Source organism: Gymnoscopelus braueri, assembly GCF_963280865.1.
Source record: "Gymnoscopelus braueri genome assembly, chromosome: 11".
Taxonomy (NCBI): domain Eukaryota; kingdom Metazoa; phylum Chordata; class Actinopteri; order Myctophiformes; family Myctophidae; genus Gymnoscopelus; species Gymnoscopelus braueri.
Genome location: NC_137613.1, coordinates 42,275,941 through 42,301,507, shown reverse-complemented (window position 1 = coordinate 42,301,507; position 25,567 = coordinate 42,275,941). Strand labels below are relative to the sequence as shown.

At 42.1% G+C, this 25,567-nt stretch overlaps 2 protein-coding genes across 2 annotated transcripts in view; one reads left to right on the top strand and one right to left on the bottom strand.

Annotated features, from left to right (window-relative positions):
• Window positions 1-25,567, top strand: part of myo1g (myosin IG) — a 419,914-nt gene that overhangs the window by 185,114 nt on the left and 209,233 nt on the right. The window lies entirely within an intron of this gene.
• On the bottom strand, window positions 13,736-24,490 carry tmem170b (transmembrane protein 170B). Its single transcript, XM_080442494.1, is given in 4 exon segments — window positions 13,736-15,245; window positions 19,041-19,211; window positions 24,190-24,274; window positions 24,276-24,490. Coding segments are annotated over 4 exon segments (489 nt in total). The 5' UTR covers window positions 24,378-24,490; the 3' UTR covers window positions 13,736-15,114.

Here is a 25,567-nt window from a genome sequence, read left to right as displayed (position 1 = left end):
TTAGTGACATATCTGGGGGTTGGAGGTGGGGGGGTTGCAGGTTTATTTAGTGCTGTCTAAAGCCTACAGTAATTTACAGTATGCTGTATTTATTATACGATGGTGTCGCTCACCGAAAATAACTGACTCTCGGTGAGCGACACCACCGTTCAACAAAGTATAAATTAAGCTTTACTGGTGGATGTTGCTGCTTCTCAATTCAATCCCACATTGATGAATTATACATGCCTCACATCACACCTCCCACGCTCCAGCTTATGTAATGTCAGCCATGCGTAGGGAAACGTATGTGTGTGTGTGTGTGTGTATACAGTATGTGTGTGTATTTATATCCAGACTGGGATTGAGGGAACGGTGACTCATTCTCTTTGCTTTGTTTTGAACCCCCTCCCCTCTCCAACCCATCCACCCACCCTATTTCTAAGAAGAAAAACAAAACAAAACAGGGAATATTAGTTTAGATATTTCCCAACTGTACCTTGTTGTCGTCATGCCATTTCTATCTTTAGCTGAGTGAGATGCTATCTCTATATTGACTTGACAACAGAATATGTTCGGTTAGGATGGATGTTGAAAGATTATGACACATGGTCAATTAGCCTTCAACTCTGTGAGGACCTTTCTAGGAACCTCATATAGAACCCCTGCTGGGCCCCAGAAGCCTTCTAGAGGGATGCCTTGAACGAGGACATTAATTATGTAGCTCACTCTTGTGTGCCATCAGTCAAATGCCCAGCTATCTGCATGTTCATGGCTTCTAACAAGAATTTGGACAAAGTCATCAGCTTTACAACACTACCACTGTTTGAAGAGACTGCAGTCAGCACCAATCAGCATTATGTTGTTGTTTTTAGCAGTATGTTTGTGTTGCATAACACTATACCTGCCTGAAAAGATCTCATCCATTAGTAACCTGCTCGCTCAGCTCACATCTGTCAGTAGTTGCTCCCTTCACACTCCAGTTCAGTGCAACAATACCAATTGGCATTTACTTCTCATCAAGCACGGGTGCAAAGGTCACCATCCCAGCTAGTGGACCGAGAGTCATACTTGCTATGAAAATGCCATCCCCTTTGTGTGAAAGTCATAGGATGGTTAAACGCAGCTCAAATCAGCTGTGGCGTCGCAGTGGTAGCTTGTTACCAAAGACCCCAGTGTGCTCAATCAAAATGTCAGGGCTCAGGGTCAGGCAGGATAGGACAGGGGGGTGGGCTTGGCAGAATGATCTGGGGGGGATCTGATAGGGGTGTTTCCATTGTAACAGCCAAAGGCCCACCACCTTGAGGAATGTCATGTTGGCTGTGTTTTTTTGTTTTTCATACCACCATTACACCATAGAATTACATAACTGTCCAACAGAATCACTTTGAGGAACTTTTTTTTCATGGTGGGGAATCCTTTATTGATGCAGGTGAAGCATGATTATTGCACAACTCATTTGGTTCAGGACTGCAAAACATCTATCTCATTCACTGAATAGTTACATAAGTGTTTCTCAAACTTTTCCAAGTCAAGGACCCCAAATTCATATGTATTTGGCCGCGGACCCTCATTAAGAAACTATTTTGAGCAAGTGACCCCATACAAGATTTGTGTTGTTAAAATGTTCTAAAATATGTCAAATTTCTCACATTTATTTCCGCTATTTTCAAGATTTGTTAAATGGCAGACCTACAAGCGTTGCAACGCGTTGTGAGCTTGTAAATCTGCTATTTTCAAATAGCCTGTATATAGGTTTAAAGTGGTTAAATAGATTTTGATGCTATATTAACACATTTTGCTGGGGACCCTCTGGAACCCCCTGGGGTTTCCCGGACCCCACTTTGAGAACCACTGTGTTACATAACTGAACACTGAAGTGGATTAAGTAGGAAGTCTTTAGTCTACTGTCGAAAAGGCATCTGACACGTTGCTCAGTGTGATGTTATCTGTGCTGGGTCTTATCACACTGTGTAATTGGAGTGTCCCCTTGATTCACCAGGACAGGGGTTCTGTCTAATAGAGATGCTTATCAAGATGCAAATACCTTTTAGCCCAACCGGGAAAAAAATATTAAAATTGTAAGTCGGAGAGAACAGAGGATAAATGATACTAAGCAGATATGCTGTATGGTGCCTTATGCGTTTGTGCACTCAATTGCCATTCCACTCGCACACCAACCAGCATGTCTTTAAACTGCAATCCATAACTTATATTAACTGTCATGAACCCTAGCCGTCCCAATTATGGGCATGTCATAACAGTCGAACATTCTGCAAAAATAGGCGATCGACAAGCTTACAGCGCATGGCGTTGTAAGCTGGTAGATTAACTGTTTTCGGCAAGACATTTGTAGAGGGGGGGAAAAGGAGTGGATCAAGTATAGAATGAAGTATAATGGCTTTAAGTGGTTTAATGAATAAAACTTAATTTTATGTATGACAGCTATGGTGGTCTCTCTCCAAGATGGATGCCTATTTCTAGTACACAATTATATGCTTGTAGTGAAAGAGGAGATATGAGCTCTTTGAATGCCTTATAGAACTCATTACCATAGCCATCAGGGCCAGGAGTTTTGTTATTTTTGAGGCCAGAGATTACTTCTAGGAAAGTCTGACTCCTTTTTTTGCATTTTCAGGTAATTTTGTCAGTTTAAACTGGTCCAAAAGGGAGGGACAGCGAGTGCATTTTCCGGCAGCGGCAGCTTCCGCGGAGCTGCCGGCGGCGCAGGCTTTGGGAGTGTGCTGCGTTTGTGTAACGCAGTCCCCACCAATATTATTTACGATTCTGTGCCTATCGGTACATAACTCGGACGGCGCTTAGTCGACTAGTAGACCATCGGCCGGTCGTCGCGGGCACTCGCGCCTGGAGGCGCTCGGGCGTGACTCCTTGGCCTCAAGGTCTACTGAGTCGGCGCGCCTCCGTCATGGTCCAAAACTATACTTTAAAAAATAAGTTGACTGCCGCTCCTCCACCGGCAGTTCCGCGACTGCCGCTCCTCCACCGGCAGTTCCGCGGCAGTTCCGCTGCTCCGCCGGCAGCTGCCGCTCCACCGCCGGCAGTCACTGCCGGGAGCTGCCGCTCCTCCACCGGCAGTTCCGCGGCACTTCCGCGGCAGTTCCGCGGCTGCTGCCGCTGCCGGAGAATGCACTCGCTCCTTCTGCCAAAAGGGCTGCTACGGTTCTCATTAGGAGCGACAAGGCTTTACAAGATCAGAAATGACTACATTAGGGATCAGCCCAGGTTAGAAGGTTTGGGGATAAAGCAAGAGAGGCAAGGTTGAGATGGTTTGGATATGTGCGGAGGCACATTGGGCAAGACCTAGCCGGTTGAGTGTCTAAACGGAAGTACCGGAATTTGCCGGAAGTACCGCCCAAGGAAATGACGTTGACGCTTTACAAATCTGTTTAGTTCCTCCGTGAATGAAACAAGTGTTGTGATTGGTCAAAAAATATAGTTTCCGGGGGAAATACGTACAACAGAAGTTCCGCCCCTATAGACACTCTCTGCATTAGGTCGTGACCAGGCTTTTCTCTTCGCAGATGAGTAAGGCTGGGAACGAGGCTAGGTACAACTGGGAGAAGGATGCTAAAGAGGGAGCTGCCAGGAAAGAGGAGAAGAGTAAGGCTAAAGAGGAGGTTTATGGATTCGGTGAGACCGAGGTATTAGCAGAAAAGAAAACCAGATGGAAACAAGATGATCCGCTCTATGATGAAAATTTGCAGAAAGAAGAAGAGTTAGTTTAATTTTTTTTGTGCTATCATGTTCATAATATCTTTGAAATGGTGTAAGCCAGTGTTTCCCAACCTGGGGTCCGGGCCTCAAGAGGCGTTGTCCGGTTGGAGGTAGTCCAAAATTGTAAACATGTTGCACAAAAACATTGCATTTTGGGGTTATTAATAGTCATTAATAGATTAAAAAGGAAATGGCTCCAAGGAAAACGGTTGGGAACAACTGGTGCAAGCAACCCTTTACTTTTTCTGAGAGTAAGGAATCCAAGGCTCTATACGTGTTTTTCTGAGTCACTTCAGTACTTCAGCAGAGTGTGAATATTTATGCTGCTGTTAGAGAGTCTTTATTTATTTATTTTTCTTATTCTCTTTGCTTAGACTCTTTTTCAATCTTTTTAGCACTATAAAAGGCTATAATAATACATCCCCATAAGTAAGCCTTTGCACAGTCCTAGAGAATTACTGGAGAAGTCTCTGGATTAGCATTAAATTCCAAATAGGTGTTCGACTCTTTTTTTCTTATTTTTATTCAACATTCTCCAGCTTTTGCTCCTGAATTTTCATCCCAAATCCCATTCAACCAGTACTGAGGATGTGCTTCTACTTTCAGGTGTAAATAATATGTTACTACATATAGGATGAGTGTCTGTTTGAATAGAACATGACGTCTTGGTGGTTTGACCATTTGTATCGTCATATATGTCAACTAGCCCCATTTCTTAATAATGGCAATTCAAAGCTCTGCTCACCTTGACGTTGTTGGGGCTTCATCTGCTATCTGGGACAATGAGACAGTTCAGCATGTCTCCTCCTGCTATGAGGATCCCTGGACTTTTGTCCACATCCTACTGAGTTTATCATGTTTAGCATCTGACAAGTGTCCTCTAAATAAGCAATATTAGATCCAAGCTGTTCTAGCTGGCAAATCATTTTATTTTTCAATTAGCACATCTACAGTACAGTGGTTTGAGGTGGTTTCCCTCTTAATTGAGAAAATGAAACCCTGGTGTCGGGTAGGAATCCTATATCTCCCCAGGCCAAGTGGAGATTCCCTCTTGATGAGCGGTAGACGTTTGGTCTTCCATGCGGGAAACCAGAGTTTGGATTCCAGGTTGTGTGTGTGTGTGTGTGTGTGTGTGTGTGTGTGTGTGTGTGTGTGTGTGTGTGTGTGTGTGTGTGTGTGTGTGTGTGTGTGTGTGTGTGTGTGTGTGTGTGTGTGTGTGTGTGTGTGTGTGTGTGTGTGTGTGTGTGTGTGTGTGTGTGTGTGTGTGTGTGTGTGTGTGTGTGTGAATAAATATACATCACGTATATGTTTTTTTGGTCCGTTTGTCCCATGCTTTCTCTAAATATTCTGCAAGTGTGAATATCTTATTTTTTGAAATCCATGCACGTCTCTCTGCGTCACTTAACCATATCAAATGTAGGTTTCTACACCTATTAAATCATTTTTGATGCAGCTCATGATATAAGGGGCAGTAGAAATGTGTGTGTGTGTGTGTGTGTGTGTGTGTGTGTGTGTGTGTGTGTGTGTGTGTGTGTGTGTGTGTGTGTGTGTGTGTGTGTGTGTGTGTGTGTGTGTGTGTGTGTGTGTGTGTGTGTGTGTGTGTGTGTGTGTGTGTGTGTGTGTGTGTGTGTGTGTGGCGCGCGCGCTGCTTTGAGAGAGTACAGGGATGGAGGCCATCCATCATCCCACTAGGTCCACAGGTGAATATAACTCTAATGCCTCGATTTACACCAGATGATCTCTGCTTGGACCAGCTATGGAGTGGAGTGAATGATGGGATGCTTTGACTCTCATCAGTCTGCCTGGCACTGGAAATGAGTCACAGAGGGGAGTCCATTGGGGAGTGCAGCAGGATTTTTAGAGAGGCAACAGTCAATGAGAAATGCAATGCTGCTCCCTTGTGGAAGTTGCTGTTATAACACTTGAAAAACTCACCAAAATAAATAGTACCTGCCACAATTTGGTAAAAAATCTAATTATTATTATTATTTAAAACTTAAATTGCACAGACAAAGTGCTTTATAGAAAATAAACAGAACCTTATAAAACAAAACAACCACTTACAAACTATTCCAAGCGCTGAAACGACCAGAATAATGAGAGTAAAACATTGGCAGTATAAAAGACAGTGAAGCAATCAATCAAAATCAAGGAAGATTGAGTCTAAATAATGATTTTAAATTAGAATTAAACACAACTGACGTTGCAAACCTTGGAATCCAATGTTCCTAGCCTAGGTCTTAAAATGTGGTCATATTTTAATTGGTCTATACATCCATTATTTGTGGTGGTGACGCACGCATGCATGCACGCACGCACGCACGCACGCACGCACGCACGCACGCACGCACGCACTCACTCACTCACGCACGCACGCACGCACGCACGCACGCACGCACGCACGCACGCACGCACGCACGCACGCACGCACGCACGCACGCACGCACACACACACACACAGTATCTTTACGTATATATGTGTGTATACAGTGTATATATGCTGTAACTTTTTGTGATGTGTATCAACAACTTGTACTCAAATCAGTACTTGTCAGGTTTTTACAATGCAAATATAATAATATAACGTAATAACTTAAATTAACATTTAGACATTTTCATCTGTGACACGTTGTGAGCTTGTAGATAGGCTATTTTCTGCGCACAACACCGTCGTATGAGGAAGTATGCTGTAAATCAGTTTAATAGTGCTCTGTGCTCATCCAAGGTGGTGTCAGACATGGATCCAGGACCAAGGGTGTTGGCAGTCACTGGTCACAGACAGTGTCCTCGCATGCGACTAATGTTGTTGTAGACAATGGTCCCTACACACATCTTATCAAGAGTAAAGGAAAGACTCTCCAAAGGGAAGACCCAGCAGGGGCGAGGATCACACATTGTTCACGCCAATAAATAGATGCAGGGGCATGTCAAAGAGAATTCAAAAACAATGGAGGTCATGAATGAGGCTATTATTTAGATTGTCTATTAATAGGGTAATACTGTACTCTACTGTTGGTATCAGTGCTGTCTTTGCTAGTATACACTCTGCTAGTATACACTCTGGCACCTAAGTGCAGTTCTGTAATATTTATACAATAATCTGTGTAGTATAAACTGTACAACACTATTGCCAATCTGTATAGTATAATGCAGTGGTTCCTAAACTTTTTTTGCTCGAGACCCAAAAGAGAAATTGGATGTATCCCAGAGACCCAAACTAGTGAAAATGTAGAAAATGTAGATGTACTATTTTCACCACTTCTTAAGTTTGTATTTATTTAAGGAATTCCTTGTATTATTTAGTATTTAAAGTTACTTTGAACATTCTTTATATTTGTTTTAATTTAAGATTTTTATTCATTTATTTTTATCTTTTGAAATGTTTTTCTAAAAAAGGGGTATTCACTCGCGACCCATACAAATGTATCCGTGACTCACTAATGGGTCCTGACCCACTATTCGGGAAACACTGGTATAATGGTACAGTAATATTGCTATATATTCTTTTATGTATGCATAAATGGCTTATAATCACTGGAGTCTCTTCACAGCCATACACTTCTAATTCTGCTATCACTAACTGGACTTGCTCTTACAGGTATAGGCTATACCCTTTGACTATTTTCTCATCTCATTGAACTTTTTGTCTATTTTTATGTGAACATACTTGGTGAATAAAACTAATTTTGATAAGAGGGGACACCATTGTAAAATGTCCCTATATTCAGGACTGGAGGGATTTAAATCCAAAATGTACTTAATTGTATAGGTTACCTGCTTATTAAAATTAAATAAAAATTTGTATTTTACAATACAGATTATATTTTGTAAGTATCTGCATGTTTTTCAAAATAATCAAAAATAATTGCTGTTCTCCAGAAGCTACAACTACTTCCAATTAATATCTTTATATTCAGATTAGTGCAACGTCATTATTATGTGTATACCAAGGTTACATTGTGCCAGCATAGTTGTATAGTGTGCAGGGTCTGTCTGAAATACTGGAAAATGTAAACAGAGAGGACAGCTCTGTCCCGCCCACCGTTGAAGTGTCCAGACAACAGGCGCTGGGATGACAGGAGGTCCGGCCTCTACTGGAGACTAGCCTCATGGACTGTTTGTGTGTTGTCTGAACTTTTATATACATCATGAGCAACGGGAGTCGAGCCGCCAGGCACACAGGCAAGGTCAATAATGTGAAGTGATCTGGCTGGTCAAAGGAATTGGTCTGACTCCAGCCATTGTTTAGGGGGTGTTTTTTTCAAAGCAAGCATGCAATCCCCTTGTCTACACTCATGCTCAACTCTTGAGTATTTCCTGAAGAGGAAACAATAAGACAATAGCAACGAGTGGCTTTGTGGCCCTATTCCTATTCTAGGAAACCAGGCAACTTTACTTGGGGTAAAATTGTTGGCAGTGGATATTCAGCCATGGGAGACCAATGCACCAATCGATGACATTTGATTGGTTGGGGGCAGTCATGTTGTCATACTGTAACTTACAACTGGTTCAGGTTCGGGATAAGCATAGGTTGAGGTTAAGATAGGGCCAGGGACCAGAGCCTGTCAAGGACCTTAATCAGAATCCTTGATGGCTTAATAGTATTTCCATTACCAGTGCCGTCTGATGGCTGAATAACCACTTTCTAAAGGATTTGCAAAATTATTTATTTATAGTGGAGTGAAGTGCCTGTAAAGTGAACCATAGACGCAGGAGCATATGCAGTGTGAATACTTTACTATTCAGAGAGACAACGATCCATTCATTTAGATTGGATGAATGAGCTGTAAAAACAAAAACTAAGTGCATGACCATTTTCAGCCTTTTTCAAAAATACAGTCAGACGCACGCACACACACACACACACACACACACACACACACACACACACACACACACACACACACACACACACACACACACACACACACACACACACACACACACACACACGCACTGTAATCCATAGTTTGTTTGTTGGAAAATCACCTGGAAAAAGGTGGCTGAGATAAATGTGGGTTAGGGTGTGTATTTCAAGTTAGAATACATCCTAGTGAAAACAGAGTGCTATTAAAAGGCATTTAGACAATCAATTTGTGACATTTCAAATTCCATAGCGAATTCTGGCAAAAACAGGAAAACACCTCAGCAGATCTGCCGTTGGGCAAAATGAGTTATAGTGTAAAGTGAACTGTAGAATGATGGACACGACACAACACGCACGCACACACACATACACACATAGATGCAGACCTGTTTTTGTCAGACATTCCCGTCAGATTACAGTATATATATATATCACTGCCCAGCTTCTGGCTTCTTATGAAACACTTCCTGTCCCCAGTACTCTGCAAAGCAGCCACTGACCCCTTATCAGCGCCGCTCAGCCACTCTCCTAGTTATAAAACAGCATGGACGCTTGATGGAAATTAGCAGTATAGTCCGGAGGACGCCGTGCTCTGGCTTTAAAGAATAAAATAACAAAAACACCGCAAAACAGCATGATAACAACACTAGACCTTTGCCTGTTTCATTCCCCTGATTAAATTCCATCAGCATGAATCCATTGTCACACCCCAACATTCCAGCCAGGTTATAGGCCCTGCAGTGCAGATAACTTTGACCCTACGGTAGACTGCACTGTATGAGGCTTGGAAATGTTATACAGCCTTGAGAAACGGGGCTGTAATCGGGTACTTGCAAGACACAGGCAAGGTACACCACTTGCCCTGAATAGCAATGAAATGTTAGAACAACTACATGAATGACCAATTGTGCTCAGGTCTGAATTGTCTTTTGTTCTGTCTCGGTGCCCCCAGCTCCAGTAACGGCAATGGCGAAGCACGGCGTATACTGTAAAATCCAATTCAATCAAAGTCAATTTTACTCCAAGAGCGTAAAAATTTACCCGTAAAGTACCATGTAGCCTATACTGTAAAATTCGGAATGTCAATTTAGCTCTTACAGTGTACAGTAATTATTCATCATTAGTCATTTATCCATTTGTAACTCAGAATGTAACATTGATGGGTCACAACCAAATCACAACCATTATAAATACTGTCTGAATGTCCAACTACTATGCCAGCTGGAATGATATATCCAGGACAGGCTTCTGAATTTCAATGTTTGGATGTAGCAGGGTGATCTTCACGTCCACACCAGCCTGAGCAACAAAGAGAAAAGTTATCAATGGACATAAGACTACCCCAGGGACATTGGAGCAGCCGGCTCAAAAGGGGCTGTGTCTGCCTAGGCAGCTGGCACTGCCCTTCACTGTGAAATATTGAGTGCCAATTTAAATCTGAGTGTAAAAATGTATCGGTTTTACACAAGTTGATTTGACACTCAGGATTTTGAACTGCATTTCTATGTGCAGAGACTGTAGATGGTATTCAGCGAGACAGAAGTTAAATCATTTGGTACTTGTAGAGGGTGATTTCAGTCAAATGTAACCACTTTCACCTTATGCCTCATAGCCCAACAACCCTGCTGACTAGCGCCATTGACCAACCTGTAGGAGTCACTAGAGCAGCGATAAAAAAATGCCCTCCACGTCCGGCTTCCCTCCTGCAAACATAGACAACTGTCTTTGTTGGAACACCCCAGGCAAGCTGGACGCACCGTAGAGGATTCAAACCCATAGTCTCCAGGTGGTGGGCAGGAACTTTACCCCTGCACCACCTGAGTGCCCCGGGCTTCCAGTGTCCTTTGACAAGGAACTGAATCCCTACCTGTTAACCCGATTGTACGTTGCTCTGGATCAGATCGTCAGCAAAAATCCTACAACGTACAATACACTATTACACATCTTAGGTTTCATACAGGTAAGCAGTCAAAGGACAAACTAAGAATAACAGCATCAAAGGCCAGAGGAAGCTTCCAAGGAGAGGGAGATTAATAGTCAGATCACGCATTGGCATGGCAGATGAGATACGAGATGTAAACGATCGTATGAGCAGAGATCCTTCGGACCGCTCGGGTGAAAGAGGGATGATGATTGTGAGAATGCAGGCAGACACCCGGTCCCCACAGACATTATTTTCTTCAGCTCTTATAGCAAGATCTATAGAAGAGAGTATTGAGACTGTGTGTTGATTGTTCATCAACACACATTATGTGGGAACAGAAAAGGCATACAAAACTTTATTCTGCAAAACATTTTTTATTTTGTATTTCACCTGACTGTTGAGTATGTACAGGAGAACAATTTGTACATAAATATCCAATAGTTATAAACATCAGCTGTTTGGCTGGTAAAAAAAATAAAAAAAGAACATTTTACATTATTTACAAGTGCCACTTTGGGTTTTTGTACATTGTCTCTTGTTTGGGATTGTCCATAATCCATTCACACGTTTTCTGAGCTGCATTACACATGCAAACACAGGAGGGCGGGGGTACAGTAACAGAGTATGTGTGTCCATGGTGCATACATTATGTGGCATTTGTATAACACTGATCTGAAGGGTAGCATTACTTATAAGCCAAATGACACATGGTTATTGGACTGGGCATATCATTGAGTGGCATGTTGAGGTCCTGGAAGGGGTTCACAGAAAAATCCGGAGTGTTAATATAATTTCATTCTGGAAGTGTAAAACATTTAACACTTTCAGACTTAAATTAACATTCAGACTTTTACTGTGTTGTAGGATCGTCAGTTCCAGGGTGTCTCTGGGTATTGCGGTACACACAATATTGCCCACCATTTTGATGGTGGTGTAATTGCCTAGTCTAAAGCAGAAAATCAATTCTCACTCATTCTTATAACATTACCACGTGTGGCATAGGCGTTAATATTTTAATGCATGGTCACTATACTGTAGTAGAGAAATACTAGTAGAGTGTGAATATCAAAATACTGTCAGTAAGGTTAATTTTGCCATTAGCTACATCTCATTTTGATATATATCCTTCTGCTGAAGATTTTGTACAGTATAGCCGTACAGGTTAAGTGCAACTGACCTCATCCACGTAAGCAAGCTTTCAACTGTCGGTGCTTGATGTTTTGATGGACAAAAAGGCGATACTAAACACTTTGTTGTAATAAATAAAAAATGGTTTCTGATACATTACGTACTGTAAGACATTTCTCATGTTCTCAGGACCAGTCTGTGACGTCTTTGGACACACAGTGCCATCCATGTCACTTAAAATTAGGTCCTTAAGCCCGATTAATCCTTTGTCATATTATGGTGTCACACTCCGAAAATAGCCAATGTTCAAGCTCACAACCGTGATGTGAGCTGCTATTTTTGGTGCACTCACGACACCATCATACGACAGAGCATAGACTAGACATTATCTGATCGAGACAAGAGAAAACACTTTCCAAGGGCCTGCAACAGACAACCTCATATGAAAGAAAATAAATAATTCAATATTATAGTACTCACATGCACAACCACACAGACATACACCAAAATACAACGAAACACTCAAATATCACATGTCCTATGAACCATATATTCAGCAAACTATTCAGCAATTAAAACAAAGTTTCACATAGTTTTCATTGCTATAATGACAGGTGAGTCATCTGCAACAACGCACAATTTGGTCCCTGAACTTGAGCCAAAAACATTCACATGAGTAGTATGGTTAGTACTGTAGTATGTGCAGATAATTCAGTGTTTTACTATTTCCTGATAGTAAAGTTTATTATTTTACATTTGGGGGTTAAAGATTGCAGTAGACCACTGAGAAGAGTGAATAGAAACGATGTCAAATGACAATATCAAAACTGTATTTTCACTGTTAAATCCACAGTCATCTTTCAAGTCTTCAACATTACTGTTGCTACCTTATTTATGAGCAATATTGCCCTCTTCTGTGGCGTGTTGGTACTGAAGGTGAGTTGAGTCAATTACATAACAAAGAGAAGGTGAATACGATGCAATCTTACCACACAAATTTAGGTGATAAATGTAATATCAGATATTCGCCCAAATCATAGCAACTCTTATGGCTGTGCCATTTAGGTCTGGCCCATTCCTATGCCATAAGAAAAAAAGATAAACTGGGCTAAACTAATTGAACTAGTTCTTGATGATAACAATCTAATATCTGTAGATAATGCAGTAATTAAAGCTAGTATGTGAAAGATACTTTGACATTACAACCTAAAGCTCTCCATTGTGGGTCTGGTGCAGTACAGTATCCTCCTGTCGTTTATTGATCCAGGGAGGGAGGGAAACTGTTATCTTGTTGGCCATATTTGCTGCAGTAGGTAGTAGGCATAAAAGTAAAGCTAATTCTTAAATTGTTCAAACCAATAGTAGGTAACACAAACTGTTGTGTGCATGGGCAATATAAGTCCTAGATAACTTTCAATTGTTTTCACTGGGAGAATGCATTTGTCATCACTAACCCCAAACGTTATTCTATACAAAGGGACATCGGTCAGTCTTTTGAAATCGACTTCAACTGTGGTTACTGGGTATGCTCTCTATGTAATACTGGCTTAATATGGGCCACGCTGGAACAGTATCATCACACACTGTGCTAAAAGAAGGCAGATCATTTTCAGTGCAATAGACAAAGTTAAACTTAAGGAACATGGGTTAAAATAAATAAATACTGGACTGGCAAAATCTAAGGAGCCATAAAATGGCTGTGACAGCAGCAAATTGTATTTGATCTTCTCCAGGGAACTATGGCTTTAACCACTTTCATCCTGGCTTCCCTCTTTTGGGAATGTCATTATAGGTCATTATATACTGACCTCCTGATGAAGATCCTGTGAGATCAAAACGTTGTTGCATTAATGAAGTAAATCCTTTACCTCCTTTCATAATGTCATTATAGGGGACATTTTTCAAAACTGGTCATAAAGAAAATGGCTGATCTACAAGCTCACAACACGTCGCAGTTCTGAGTTTGCGAGAAGATCATTGTACAACATATATAAAAGTTAATATATATATATATATATATATATATATATATATATATATATATATATATAAAAGCTTGAGGAATTTATGGCACTGCAGACCATGTTATTAACACTATGGTGGGCCATGGAGCGATGGATTCGAATGCTTTATTTATACTTCATTGCATGGCCGCATTGCTCAATGCAATTAACAGATTTTCAAAAAAAAGTTTTTTCAGTTGAGCGATTGTGCGACCAAGTGCAAATTAGCATTTAGGACTCGCAGACAGTAAATCAATTATCTGAAAATCACAGCAATTTTAATTCAAGTAGCAAACCAAGCAAACCTCTTCACTTCAGTTGAGACCAATCCCTCTCCTTCAGTCTGTATATGTTAATGCTGATCTAATGCTGACCAGCCCTGAAAGAAACTGCAAAAGGTAAATTCAACCAAGTGCACATACACTCAGTATTTTAAATATGATGGGATTTTCCCCCCTGTCTTAGACCCCACCTGTCACATAATTGGCACGCAATGAAACGGTATTTCAAAAATACAAACTGAGAATGCTGCAGGGATGCTGGTAATATGATATCCTTTGTGACTTTCAACTGAGGTGTCATATGACCTCTCGGGCAAGGGATTTCCAACATTTAGAAGAGTGCAAATTCAAAGCCACATCTCTGGAGTATGTTAGTACTGGAGTATAACTCTGCAGAAGTCGTTAAACCACTGAACAGAAAGTAATGGCCTCGATAATCTGTTATTTTAGGTGTGAAAACCTAGCTAGTTGGTGAGGCTGACGTTAATACTGAAAGGCGGTTTTGCTGATGAACACTGTTGTTAGTTCACTCTTGTGAACCTTCTCTGCTCAAAATGTTGTTCTCACAGCGGCACCTAAAGTGCATTGTGACATGGTACCATGAAATCATCGCAAATAATTACAGGTCATCCTTCTTGCTTCCCTTCAATTGGTACAAAAAAAAAGAGAGAGATTTTCCCCCACAATTGCAACAGAAAGCCTTCAAGAGTCAGTGGAGATTACCACAAAGGCATCTGGATGTCCCAGACAGGGCTGTTGGCAACAATGATAGAGCACTGAGAGAACTCTGGAGACACCTGAAACATGGCTTTCAGTCTGGGATGTGGCATCGCTACAGAGTGGCTGTGGATCTTGCCCTCTTGTCCAGCGAGCGCTGTGCCGTCCCATGGAGAGGAGAGGCCTGCACTGAGTTCCCTTTTAAACAGCACTGGAGGAGTGCTAATGATTGTAGCAGTGATAGAACAGAGACACCAGGGGTCTCTCTCTCTCCTGCATTGAGCCCCAACTTCCAGAGCATTCCCACCTTCTCTTGCAGATCATGCAAATCAGGCCATGCCCTTTCGATGCTCATACGAGTGAGCAACCATAAGTCTCTCACTGACTTGATCCGTGGCTTAATCCACCACCTCTGCTCACCTCTCCAGTGTATGGGTCCTTCCAGTCGTCTGAGTGTGCCCTTGAAGTGGAGTGCTTGCTTCACATAGTGGCCATGACGCGCGAGAAGGAGATTATGACGGAGAAGGTAGTCTGTCCAACGCCGAATACCAGAGCCTGCAGGGGGGCCATGTCCTTCCCCGCCACGCGGTAGACCCCCGCCACAGCCGCGCCTGAGGACGAAAAGAGCTGCATCATGAACATGAACACACATTGAGTAAACAGAGCGGCATTCGCACACAACTGCTTGTCGCTCAAGACTCATCGCCATGACCACAGATGAAATGCACTAAGAGGCTAAAACTGCTTCCTATCCGTCTCTACATCACAAAAGCCATGGTGTTCTGCGTGTGAATATTTAAAAAGGAGCACCATTTAAAGTATTCATCTGCTGCTCCACACAGCCAGTTGGGGGTGTGATTGAGTGTCTGCCCACACGCTGTGTTGACTCGCCACTCTTCCTCCAAGTGTTAGTCACGCCTTAACACACAATATGCCATTTGGACAACATCATGAAATGGACAGCCAGAGAACCCCCCCAAGAAGCCTTTTCCTTGATTTCAGAGTCAAAAGACAGAAACCTCATCGACAGATGAAGCAACAATGAGCTACACTCTATAATTGTATGTTTCTATTGTGTGAAATATACCCTACAAATTAAAAGTGCTTCACATGCAGAACGGATATTATGGTGTATGATTATGTGCAGATGACATTTGCACGTTGATGGAAAGACAGCTGGTGTTTGCCTAGCCTACACACAGGAAATGTCTGCACTTTCAATTATTTAATTTATTATGCAAATTACAATGAACCCTAATGATTTTGGTGACCCCATGGCCTTTTCTTTAGTGCCACCCTTATGCCAAAATGTCCACTTGCACACAAGATATCTCAGAATATAATGGCTGGATTGCCATGGAAATTGCTGAGCAAGAAAGCTTCTTAGTGGTTGAACCCTAACCATTTGAGTGAAGCCATGACCTTTCCACTCTCAGGCATTATGTTGATGTGCAAATAAAAAATACCGTTGTGAAATTGTTTCCATCTATCAGAGATAGAATTAATTACAAATGAAATTTCTAGCACAACCCAACCTTTTCTTCACCTCACTGTTGCCTTACTGACCTGTTGCCATGTGGTGGAAAGTAGCGATTCGAAGTACATTTACTTGACCGTACTTGTATTTTTGGGCGGTGAAACCGCCCCTATAAGTGAGGTTTGGATATTTGTACAATTATCCTGCGCTGTGATTGGCCAAAAAGTACCCCGCCTAACCCTGCACCGTGATTGGCCAATCACAGTCTATTCAGGACTGTGATTGGCCAGTGTCACATGACACATGTGCATAGCCCTATATAAGAAACCATAACTTAAAAAAACACATAAATCTGTTTTTTTTAAGTTATGGTTTCGTCCATCATAAAGAGTGTTTCAATAAATGTTTTTATTTTTTGTACATGATTGGTTGACTCCATTCAGTATTGTGATTAGCTAGCAAGACACCGCCCACTTCACACAGGGTGTGATTTTTATTTTACTTGTGTATTTCTTATTTTAGACTTTTACTTCTACTTCACTAGCCTACATCTCAGAGGCAAATATTGTACTTTTTACTCCACAACAATGAGTTGAAGCTTGCAGATATTCTATTTTCGAAAAAGTCTTGAACATTTTTCAAAAATGTGAGTACTTTTTATTTTGGTACTGTATATTTTGATGCCGATGCTTTTGCACTTTCACTCAAGTAACATTTTGAATACAGGCCTTTTATTTGAAACAATTTGTATGTAGGTATTACTACTACTTAAAGGGTCTACACCATGAATTAAAAAAATAAAAATAATATTTAATATCATATTGTTTATGTCCCTCAAACGTTTTTCAAAAGGTTTGAGCCTAAATCAAGCCTCAGATATACTCATTCCAACTAACTTCTCTCTGGCTTATAAAGCACTTTCACCTGCAATACCACATTGTCCTGTTTGGCACGGGGCGCTATTGAGCCAGTTTGTATGCATGTTATCTCCTGGTTCTGTGTGGAAAAAGTAAAAAAAAAATAATACGAAAAAGATAAGAAAAAGTAAAAAAAGATTAAAAAAAAAAAAAAATTGGGTTGGAACTGAAAAACGGGAGGAATTGTTCCCTGACGTCACGTCACGTCAGGGACCAAATCAGTTTGGCCTGTTTTAGACCAATTTACAGAAAACCCCAGATTTGCTGTGAAAGCCTGAATGTTCAAACTGGGGTATTTTTGGGGATAGAAGAGAGGTAGGGGAGACCAAAAACACACAAAAAATAAGAAAAAGTTAAAATTCATGGTGTAGTCCCTTTAAGTAAAAAATCTGAGTACTTCCATCACTGTCTGTCACACAGTGCATTTGGGCCAGTCGGACATCATATTTATATTCAGACAGTCAGTAGTCTTCTCTCCCTCTTGCGGCACATTAATGATAAAGCCTCTTTCTATTCATGGACCGGCTCTGTGATTGAAAGTCATTCATACAGCTGTGCCCTCGAGAGCTCCTGTCCTGTGGTCAGATAGATTTAGGTCTGTTACACACACCAAACTGTGTTACAGCGACTGTCACTGTACAGCAACAACGGACAATGGCAACCTTAAAGGACCATTCCATATATAAACATAGACCTTTTTTTTTTGGCTAGACTTTTCAAATCAATCAGCATTAAAGCACAACGATATGTAATTTTGACAGAAAATAACCACTCAATTACATTTAGGTCGATTTAGTGCTTATCAAGCATTACGTCTCTGCAAGTTGACTTTGATACCATACTGATGTCCAATGGCTTCCTAAAAAATGCCTTGGAAAATGGTTGACACTGACTCGGCAGTAATGTCAAGTATACAGTAAGTCAATAACCTAAACATGTCACACCACCGGTATGGTCCTTTTATGGAAAGAATTGAAAGGATTAGGCAAATGGAGGTATACATAAGTACAGCCAGATCAGATGTTGGCCATAGAATAAACTGTAATGAAAATAAATGAAATCTGCACACCAGTTTATACTCTCGTTTGCAGAATGTATTGGCGGTAACATTTCGAGCCACCAGGCTCTTCCTCAGACCTTAACAATCAGTGTAGACACAGGCAGCTTAAATCAGTGTGTCACCATAACCTGATCAGTCGTCGGTCATAAAAAGGTAGATTTAGGCAGGGTTTGATATGCTGGGGTGGTGGGGTGGGATTGTTGGGTGAATCCATGCCTCTGATTTTGATATCTCACTCTCTGGTCATTCATTTTTATTACCGGCGGGGATATGTTCGATCCCTGCTTCTGGTCATACTGAATTAAATACGCGCATTTCCTTATAATAACTGCGCAACAACATTGCCCAAGTGTCAACCTCAACCTCCTCCCCGAGAATATTGTATTCTGTGTAAGTCCAATTTCTGATCAACTGTGCACGCGTGCCAACAATGGAATTTACGTTTTGAGGACCCATAGTATCGGAAGGTGCTGCCTGAGGCGCAAAAGTGTGCTAATTGTAATAGTTAGAATAAACAATGAAACATTTATGCTACAGCCATAGCATGTTTTATACCATTATTGAGAAGCCCTAATGGCAAATCCCCAAAATACCAAAAATATTTGTGTAACACACCCATTTCCTGCACGCCTCACGCCTATCTTGATTAGACCATCCTCTTAAAGCAGTAGTTCACCCAGGAAATTACTTATTTTCTATCAATTACACACCCCATAAAGCCTTGGAATTCATGGGGTGTGTAATTGATAGAAAATAAGTCATTTTTGGGGTGAACTACTCCTTTAATCTCACTCGCTGTAATAACTCATACACGGCAAAATCCTGAGGGTCCATTTTTACACTTCCAGTAAAGTCACTGTAAATTGGATTTTATTGTGCATCTTCCTTTTTTGTTGTGTGGTTCTAAGCACTTGTGACATCAAGACTAAAAACAGGGTGAGGCAGTACTTACTGGTGATGACCCCTCCAGAGAGGGAGGCCAGGAAGCCCACACTGACCAGCACCAGGGTGATGAGGCGGCCCCGCTTATGGCGCTGTAGCATGACCAACATGAGCAGCCCCATGGCCCCGTGGACGAAGAGCGAGGAGAAGAGACACCACAGGAACACCCAATACCACATCTCTGAACAGGAGAGGGGAAAAACAACACAGCACAGACAAATTAGACACAGCTCAATTAGACACAATTTGGTCTAAGGGGTGGCACTATAGGAAAAGCCATGGGGGTCACCAAAATCAGTAGGGTCCATCCTCTGGGGAGCATCAATGTGCTCGACATGTTTCACAGCATTCCGCCAAATGCATTTTAATATGTGCAAGAAATAAATGGAAATGTTGTTGATCAGAAACAAGACTTGGAATATTCTCGGGGACGAGGCTGACACTTTTAAGTACGATTTTCTATGGAAATTGGGCAACTGCACTCTTTAAAAAAAACAATCTCCCGTCTCTGGTCATTTCGACCTGGCGGAGATAGCATACATAGATAATATGTATTTATGTATTTAAGACCATCGATTCCGAATTGGATTTTAGTGTCGACTTTCTTGCTTTCGTATTCAGAATCCAAAATCGTAGCTGAAAATAAAATCAGAATATTCGCCCAGCCCTAATTGCCATGTGCCGTTGTGGTAGGAGAGGTGCAGTGGGTATGTGTCGTTTGCAAATCAGCAGCCCACTGCAATTTTGGCATCAACCAGAACCATGATTTGTGCCGTCCACCGCCAGCCTGCTTGGACCAGGTCTACCGGCATATCGTACATTGCTATTTTCTACAAACTTCAGTTGACGGAGACACACATAGATAGACCCACACATTTCCCATTGCTGCTAAAGCATTTTTGACCTATACTGCCAAATTAACTTTTTATCTGCTAAAGTGTTTTTTTTTACCTGTACTACTGCCAACTTTTTAAAATCTTTATTCTCTTTACATTTTTCTTATTTTTCTTCCATCTAGTATTATTATTATTATCATGTTTTTATATTGTATTGTTGTTGGCATAGTCTTGCAGAACATGCCACACAAACACTTCGCTGCTTGTACCTGTATGAGTGAGTGACAAATAAAACCCTCTTGAAACTACACAGCCGTTTCAGAAAAGAAGGCAGAGATGGTGCTCAGTCATCAGTGAAGCGAGGAGGATTTCAATCAAAATGGCAACAACTTTAACTGACCACTTGTGAAAAGGGGAAGTAGAGCAAGGGTAAGGGGAACTGTGTTTAACTGCTCAGAAAGAATGAGATTGTAGTCTAGGGAAAACAAAGACAAGCTACAGAACAGAATTGGAATATCTGACGTCAAAGGATACACATTAATGTACTTTTAACCACAGCCCTGCACTCCTTTTTTGATTACCCCAAAAACCAAAACGGTGAACTTTTACAATTCAATAGAAAAATTAAGCAATGACAGTCCCAGTAAACGCACCCATTATCTCTGAAAGCACATATCAAACGGGCCTGTGCAGCTGTCCGCCTGCCCATCTTCTCGCCTCTTTTTCTCAAATGGCTTTCTCAGCAATTGATTACTGGGTAAAAAAATTACCAGCATACAGAATTATGGAGAGAAACTAGGCTAGGCCCAAGTGGAGCTCGCTCGGCAGGACCAGTTTTAGAATGTGTATTCACATTCTCTCTGTCCTCCTCATCCTCTTCCTCATCCTCATCACCTCTCTTTCCCTCCTTGCTTCGTGTGGGCCACAGGCTCTTACAGACAGACTTTGCATAAAGAGTCATGGTCAGTGAGAGGCCCTGCTTGGCACCACTCATGCTGCCACAGCAGGGAAATGCCAGCTGGCTATGAGAAGATTATTTAAGACATGGACCAAGGTTTTGAGGTTGAATTGGATGAACAGTAACTGTTCAAAAGCAGTGGAATGTCATGTACTGGTATTAGACTGATGATGCTTGACTTGGTTTGTTGCATGATGGAAACATCTGCTATATCACTGTAAATCAATAAGCCCTATTCTCCAAAGTACATTTCAATACAGGCCTAGCAGGGAGGGAGCGTGTTAGCATAGCCATTTAAACTTGTTCCATAATCCAGTGAGTGCCTACCTCCAGTATTGATCCAGCCATCAGCTGTCAAGCGAGGCAGAGAGAGATGTGGCAGCATCTCTCTCACACACACACACACTCACACGCACACGCACACGCACACGCACACGCACACGCACACGCACACGCACACGCACACACACAACGTCTCTTTGTTCCGCCTGATTGGCTGCAGCCCAGAGTGATCTCAAACTACTGAGACGGGACACAATGGAAGCTCCTTATCTTATCTGCCACCACCATCTTCCTATCACCATCACTAATCTCGCCAGGGAGGAGAGAGATGTCCGAGATCAGACGGGAGATGGGATGATTTAGTAGATACAATAAATAATATACTAAAATTACAAGCGAGAGAGAGAAGACGGATAGAGAAGTTATAAAAAAAAGAGATGGGTATAGTATTGTTATAATATATTTGAGGTTTGACACACACCTCAGTATAGTATATTGATTCACTCTCATCTGCGTAGGCATATTGGATGGAAATGTATATGATATGTATGATATAAATATATGGATATTAGAATGTTTGTGACACAATGAGCTACTTTATCAGGAGACTACAGGTGCAGGTTGTTTAAGTACAATTCTTCTGACATAATCTTATAACTATACTTGATCATTCTTAAATGGTGTTATCATACACTGTAGATGTAGATAATGTGCTTGCATAGTAGGTACAGTATCTTTCTCTTCATCACACAACCTTATTCCCAGAATATAATCTGTTCCTGTACTGCCTTGTCTGGCTTGGCTCTTATCTGTCATGACCCATATCTTCTGGCCACATGTATGTTGTCTCTGCAAATGTATAATTCAACTGAATGACCATAGCTCTTAGGATCACGCTCTTAGGTCAACGTAATTCACAACAGATACAGAGAAACAACGATGGACTGGCACATGATGGTTAGAACGAAAGAGATTGGATAGACGAGACAAGAGGTGAAATACTGTATAAGGATAGAAGTGAGAGAGTTGGCATCTTGCCAGCAGAATCCAGTAGATTCCACACAGGTGCTGGGTTGAAACAGGCTGGTCATCTGCCACACAACTAAGCCCGGACGGATTTACAGAATCCTCTACATGGGAACCAGTAGGGGCACATGGGGACATGTCCCACAAACCCCATCTCAACCACACCACATGACCACACCATATGTCCTATGGTGCATTTTACAGGACAGTGTAAAAATGTGTATGTGTGTGTGTGATGGTAAGTCATTGCTGTCCGTAAAGATGATGTGGGGAGGTGATAGGTGCCTGTAACTGGAAAGCTCAAGGATAGTTCCCCACTGTGGGCACGTACGCCAGTCAGAGGGCAGCATTAATATCTACTAATCCCCCACTCGTGTTGACATGCTATACAAAAAAGAACAGATTATATTACCATTCCCTGATAAGAAGTTTTCACTGAACCACAGGCGTACACTAGATCGGCTATTTTGTATAAAGGGCTCAAGTGGCTGATTTGAAGGAAAGTAAGGAAATGTTCTCATATCTGTAGACTGTGGGGGAAAAACTAAACTTTTTGAGAACTTGAGGAAACGTTGAGGAAATGAGACAAAACCTCTGGCAGAGCAAAAAGCATAAACAGGTAAAAAAAAGCCCTTCATTTCAGCAATATGGGTCCTGAAAAAGAAGGTTGTCACAGTTATTCAGGATGGTTCTCATATCCTCGATTGACCTCATCTGAACACCTTGTTGGGTAGTCTTTCACCTGACTGGTTAACTATGAGGTTGAGGCCTTCACTAAATGTGGATGTCAACTCTTCAGAGGTCTTCCTTGCCGCAACTCTGCTTCCGCAAACATTGTGCGTCAGCTGAATCAGCATCATTTAACGTCCGTGTTTCTCAGCTCAGGAGGATGTCAGCTCAGACTCATGAAAAGGCTCTTTGCTGTATACCAGCCATGACCATATATGCCCATCTTCACTTTGGTCTTCTTTGTTCAATAGCAGGGAATTCCAAGCATGAGAGGATTAAGCTCATCTCGTGTTTTTATGACAAACTGATTCCTGTTGTTCCTTTCGACAGTGCATCTGCTTTAAATGTTAAGTCCGTGATTTACCATGCAACATTTCCAACCATTTAGAAGTTGTCATGTGGCAATGATTGTAAGTAACACAGCCATGTGTGGATGGTGGTTAGCAATCTTGTTGAGTCATGTCCATGATATAAAAAAAGTCTGTGTCGACTCTAGAGGAGGCACCCTATCACATATATTGACACATTACTAAATGCGTTATTAATCCTTACAAGCAAGGTTTTTACAGTAGGTAGGCCTACATGCTAATTAAACCTACACTGGCACATAATAAATTACTATTATAGATATAGCCTACAGGAACTTAAGCCAAAGACATAGGTCCCATAATACAAACACCACAATCAAGTCGTGGTGGAACCTTAATATTATCGTCCAAATCAATATTTCTAGAGTCTAGACCTGACTAGACAGAAGGCATGTCTATGATATGATTTATAGGAAAGGGCTCTAATTACTCTCAATTACTACACTGAAAGACAAAGGGAAACGATGGCCGTGACTGAAACGGAGATGACAGCACTTTCGTTTAGGCTACTTCTGAGCCAAGCGCATTCACGCGGCAGGAAAGATTAATTAGCCGCATTTTGTTATGATACTCATTCCATCCCCTGACTCCACACGCATGGACAGTGGAGTGGAATTTTTACTCTCTCACATAGACCAATTCACCACTGGGGGGGCTAATGTAGCTATATGCTCCTCAACGGACTGAGCCTGTCCTTTCCTGGTCTTAAGAGTTATGTATTCTTTCAATATTGTGTTCTATTTGACAGGCTTCTTGTGCATAGTGTATTCCGTTTTTTTTGTTGTCCTCTTCTGAAACGGACCTGCAAAGGTGACCATATATCCTACGTTATATCCTGTGTAGTGGTTTAGTAGCCTAGATTATGAGTTGTGTGTGCAAGACCGGGCGAACCGCACACATCTGAACACATGAAATGCTGCAAACAGTAGACATCGGGAAGCAGCTTATTATCCTGCATACCTGTGAAGTGTTGCAGCGTCCTGCCTTGCACCCAGAGGCTCAGCACTTGCTGCACTGACAGATTAACAGAATAATCCCTCATGTTTCTGCCGCCGCTCAACGCCGCCGCCCGGGTTCGCACCCCTCGTTGTCGAATGGCTGTATCGTGGCTTTATTAGACGCAGACATGGAGGAGACCGGGGTGGCATGAGGCGGCTCTTACCCCCGGCGCGTCTCTCCTCCTCTACCGGTGCCTCTGCTTCGGTTTGACGTCCGTCTCCGCTCGGGGAAGGAGGGAAGAGACACCGGCGGCTGGTCTGATCATTCTCGGTCGCAGCCGCGGCTCTGCGGAGGCCATGATGATGATGATGAGGAGGATGGCTGGCAGCGAGAGCAGCAGCGCACACACTCGTCCTACATCGGCTAGTCTCGCTTCAGAACCCTTAAAGGGCCCGATGCCCTCTTTTACAAGAGGGTTACAGGCAGTATAAAGCCATGAGTTTATCCTCAGAATATTGAAGCCACTCGTGAGTGGAAAACAAAAGATCAGGCGGTACGTTTGGAAATGTTTTGTCTGCAAATTGTTAAGCAGCAGCATACATTACAAGATGCCAGCTGATTGCCGTATCATTATGATATGATAGCATTATGACTAACCTGCACATGTCTGTTTGGGCAGGTAAGATTTTGTGAGCATTAAAACCGTTGACATTCATAATTGTGGGTTATAGCCTACTATCAGGGCGTTGTCTGTGACGTTGGATCGATGCAGGAGCTGTCCACGGTGCTGATTCGCTCTGGTCGCGTCACCCCAAAACGCCTGACGCTTGAAATATGCATGCTCTGTTAAATGCCTGTCTGGGTCACAGAGGAAAGTCAAAGGCCAATGACAACCAATAATTATGAATTCACTTCGGATTATGTTGTTGATTTTGGTTAAGGTTTAGGAGTTTATTTATTTGTTCATATTTTCAGAGCGATAATGAAGCAACTTCTCCAAGATTATCTTTAAACAGGTTTGAATATAATAGACTAGTAAAACTTATTCATATTTGGACTAGCAGTGAGCCACAGGTGACCGATTAAGTGCTATCCTGTATGCCCCATAGCTTAGTTAGCACTAACCCAGAGCACGTGGTTCCGAACCTTTTTTCCTTGGCGACCCGTCAGCCCCCACACCTACAAAAGCTCGAGACTCCCCACAGCCACAGTGTGCTCGCGCGCGCACACACGCACGCACGCAGGCACGCCACTCACTCACACTCACTCACTCACTCACTCACTCACTCACTCACTCACTCACTCACTAGTAGTGAGTGAGTGAGTGAGTGAGTGAGTGAGTGAGTGCGTGTGTGAGTGAGTGCCTGCGCCACTAGTCTCTCACTCACTCACTCACTCA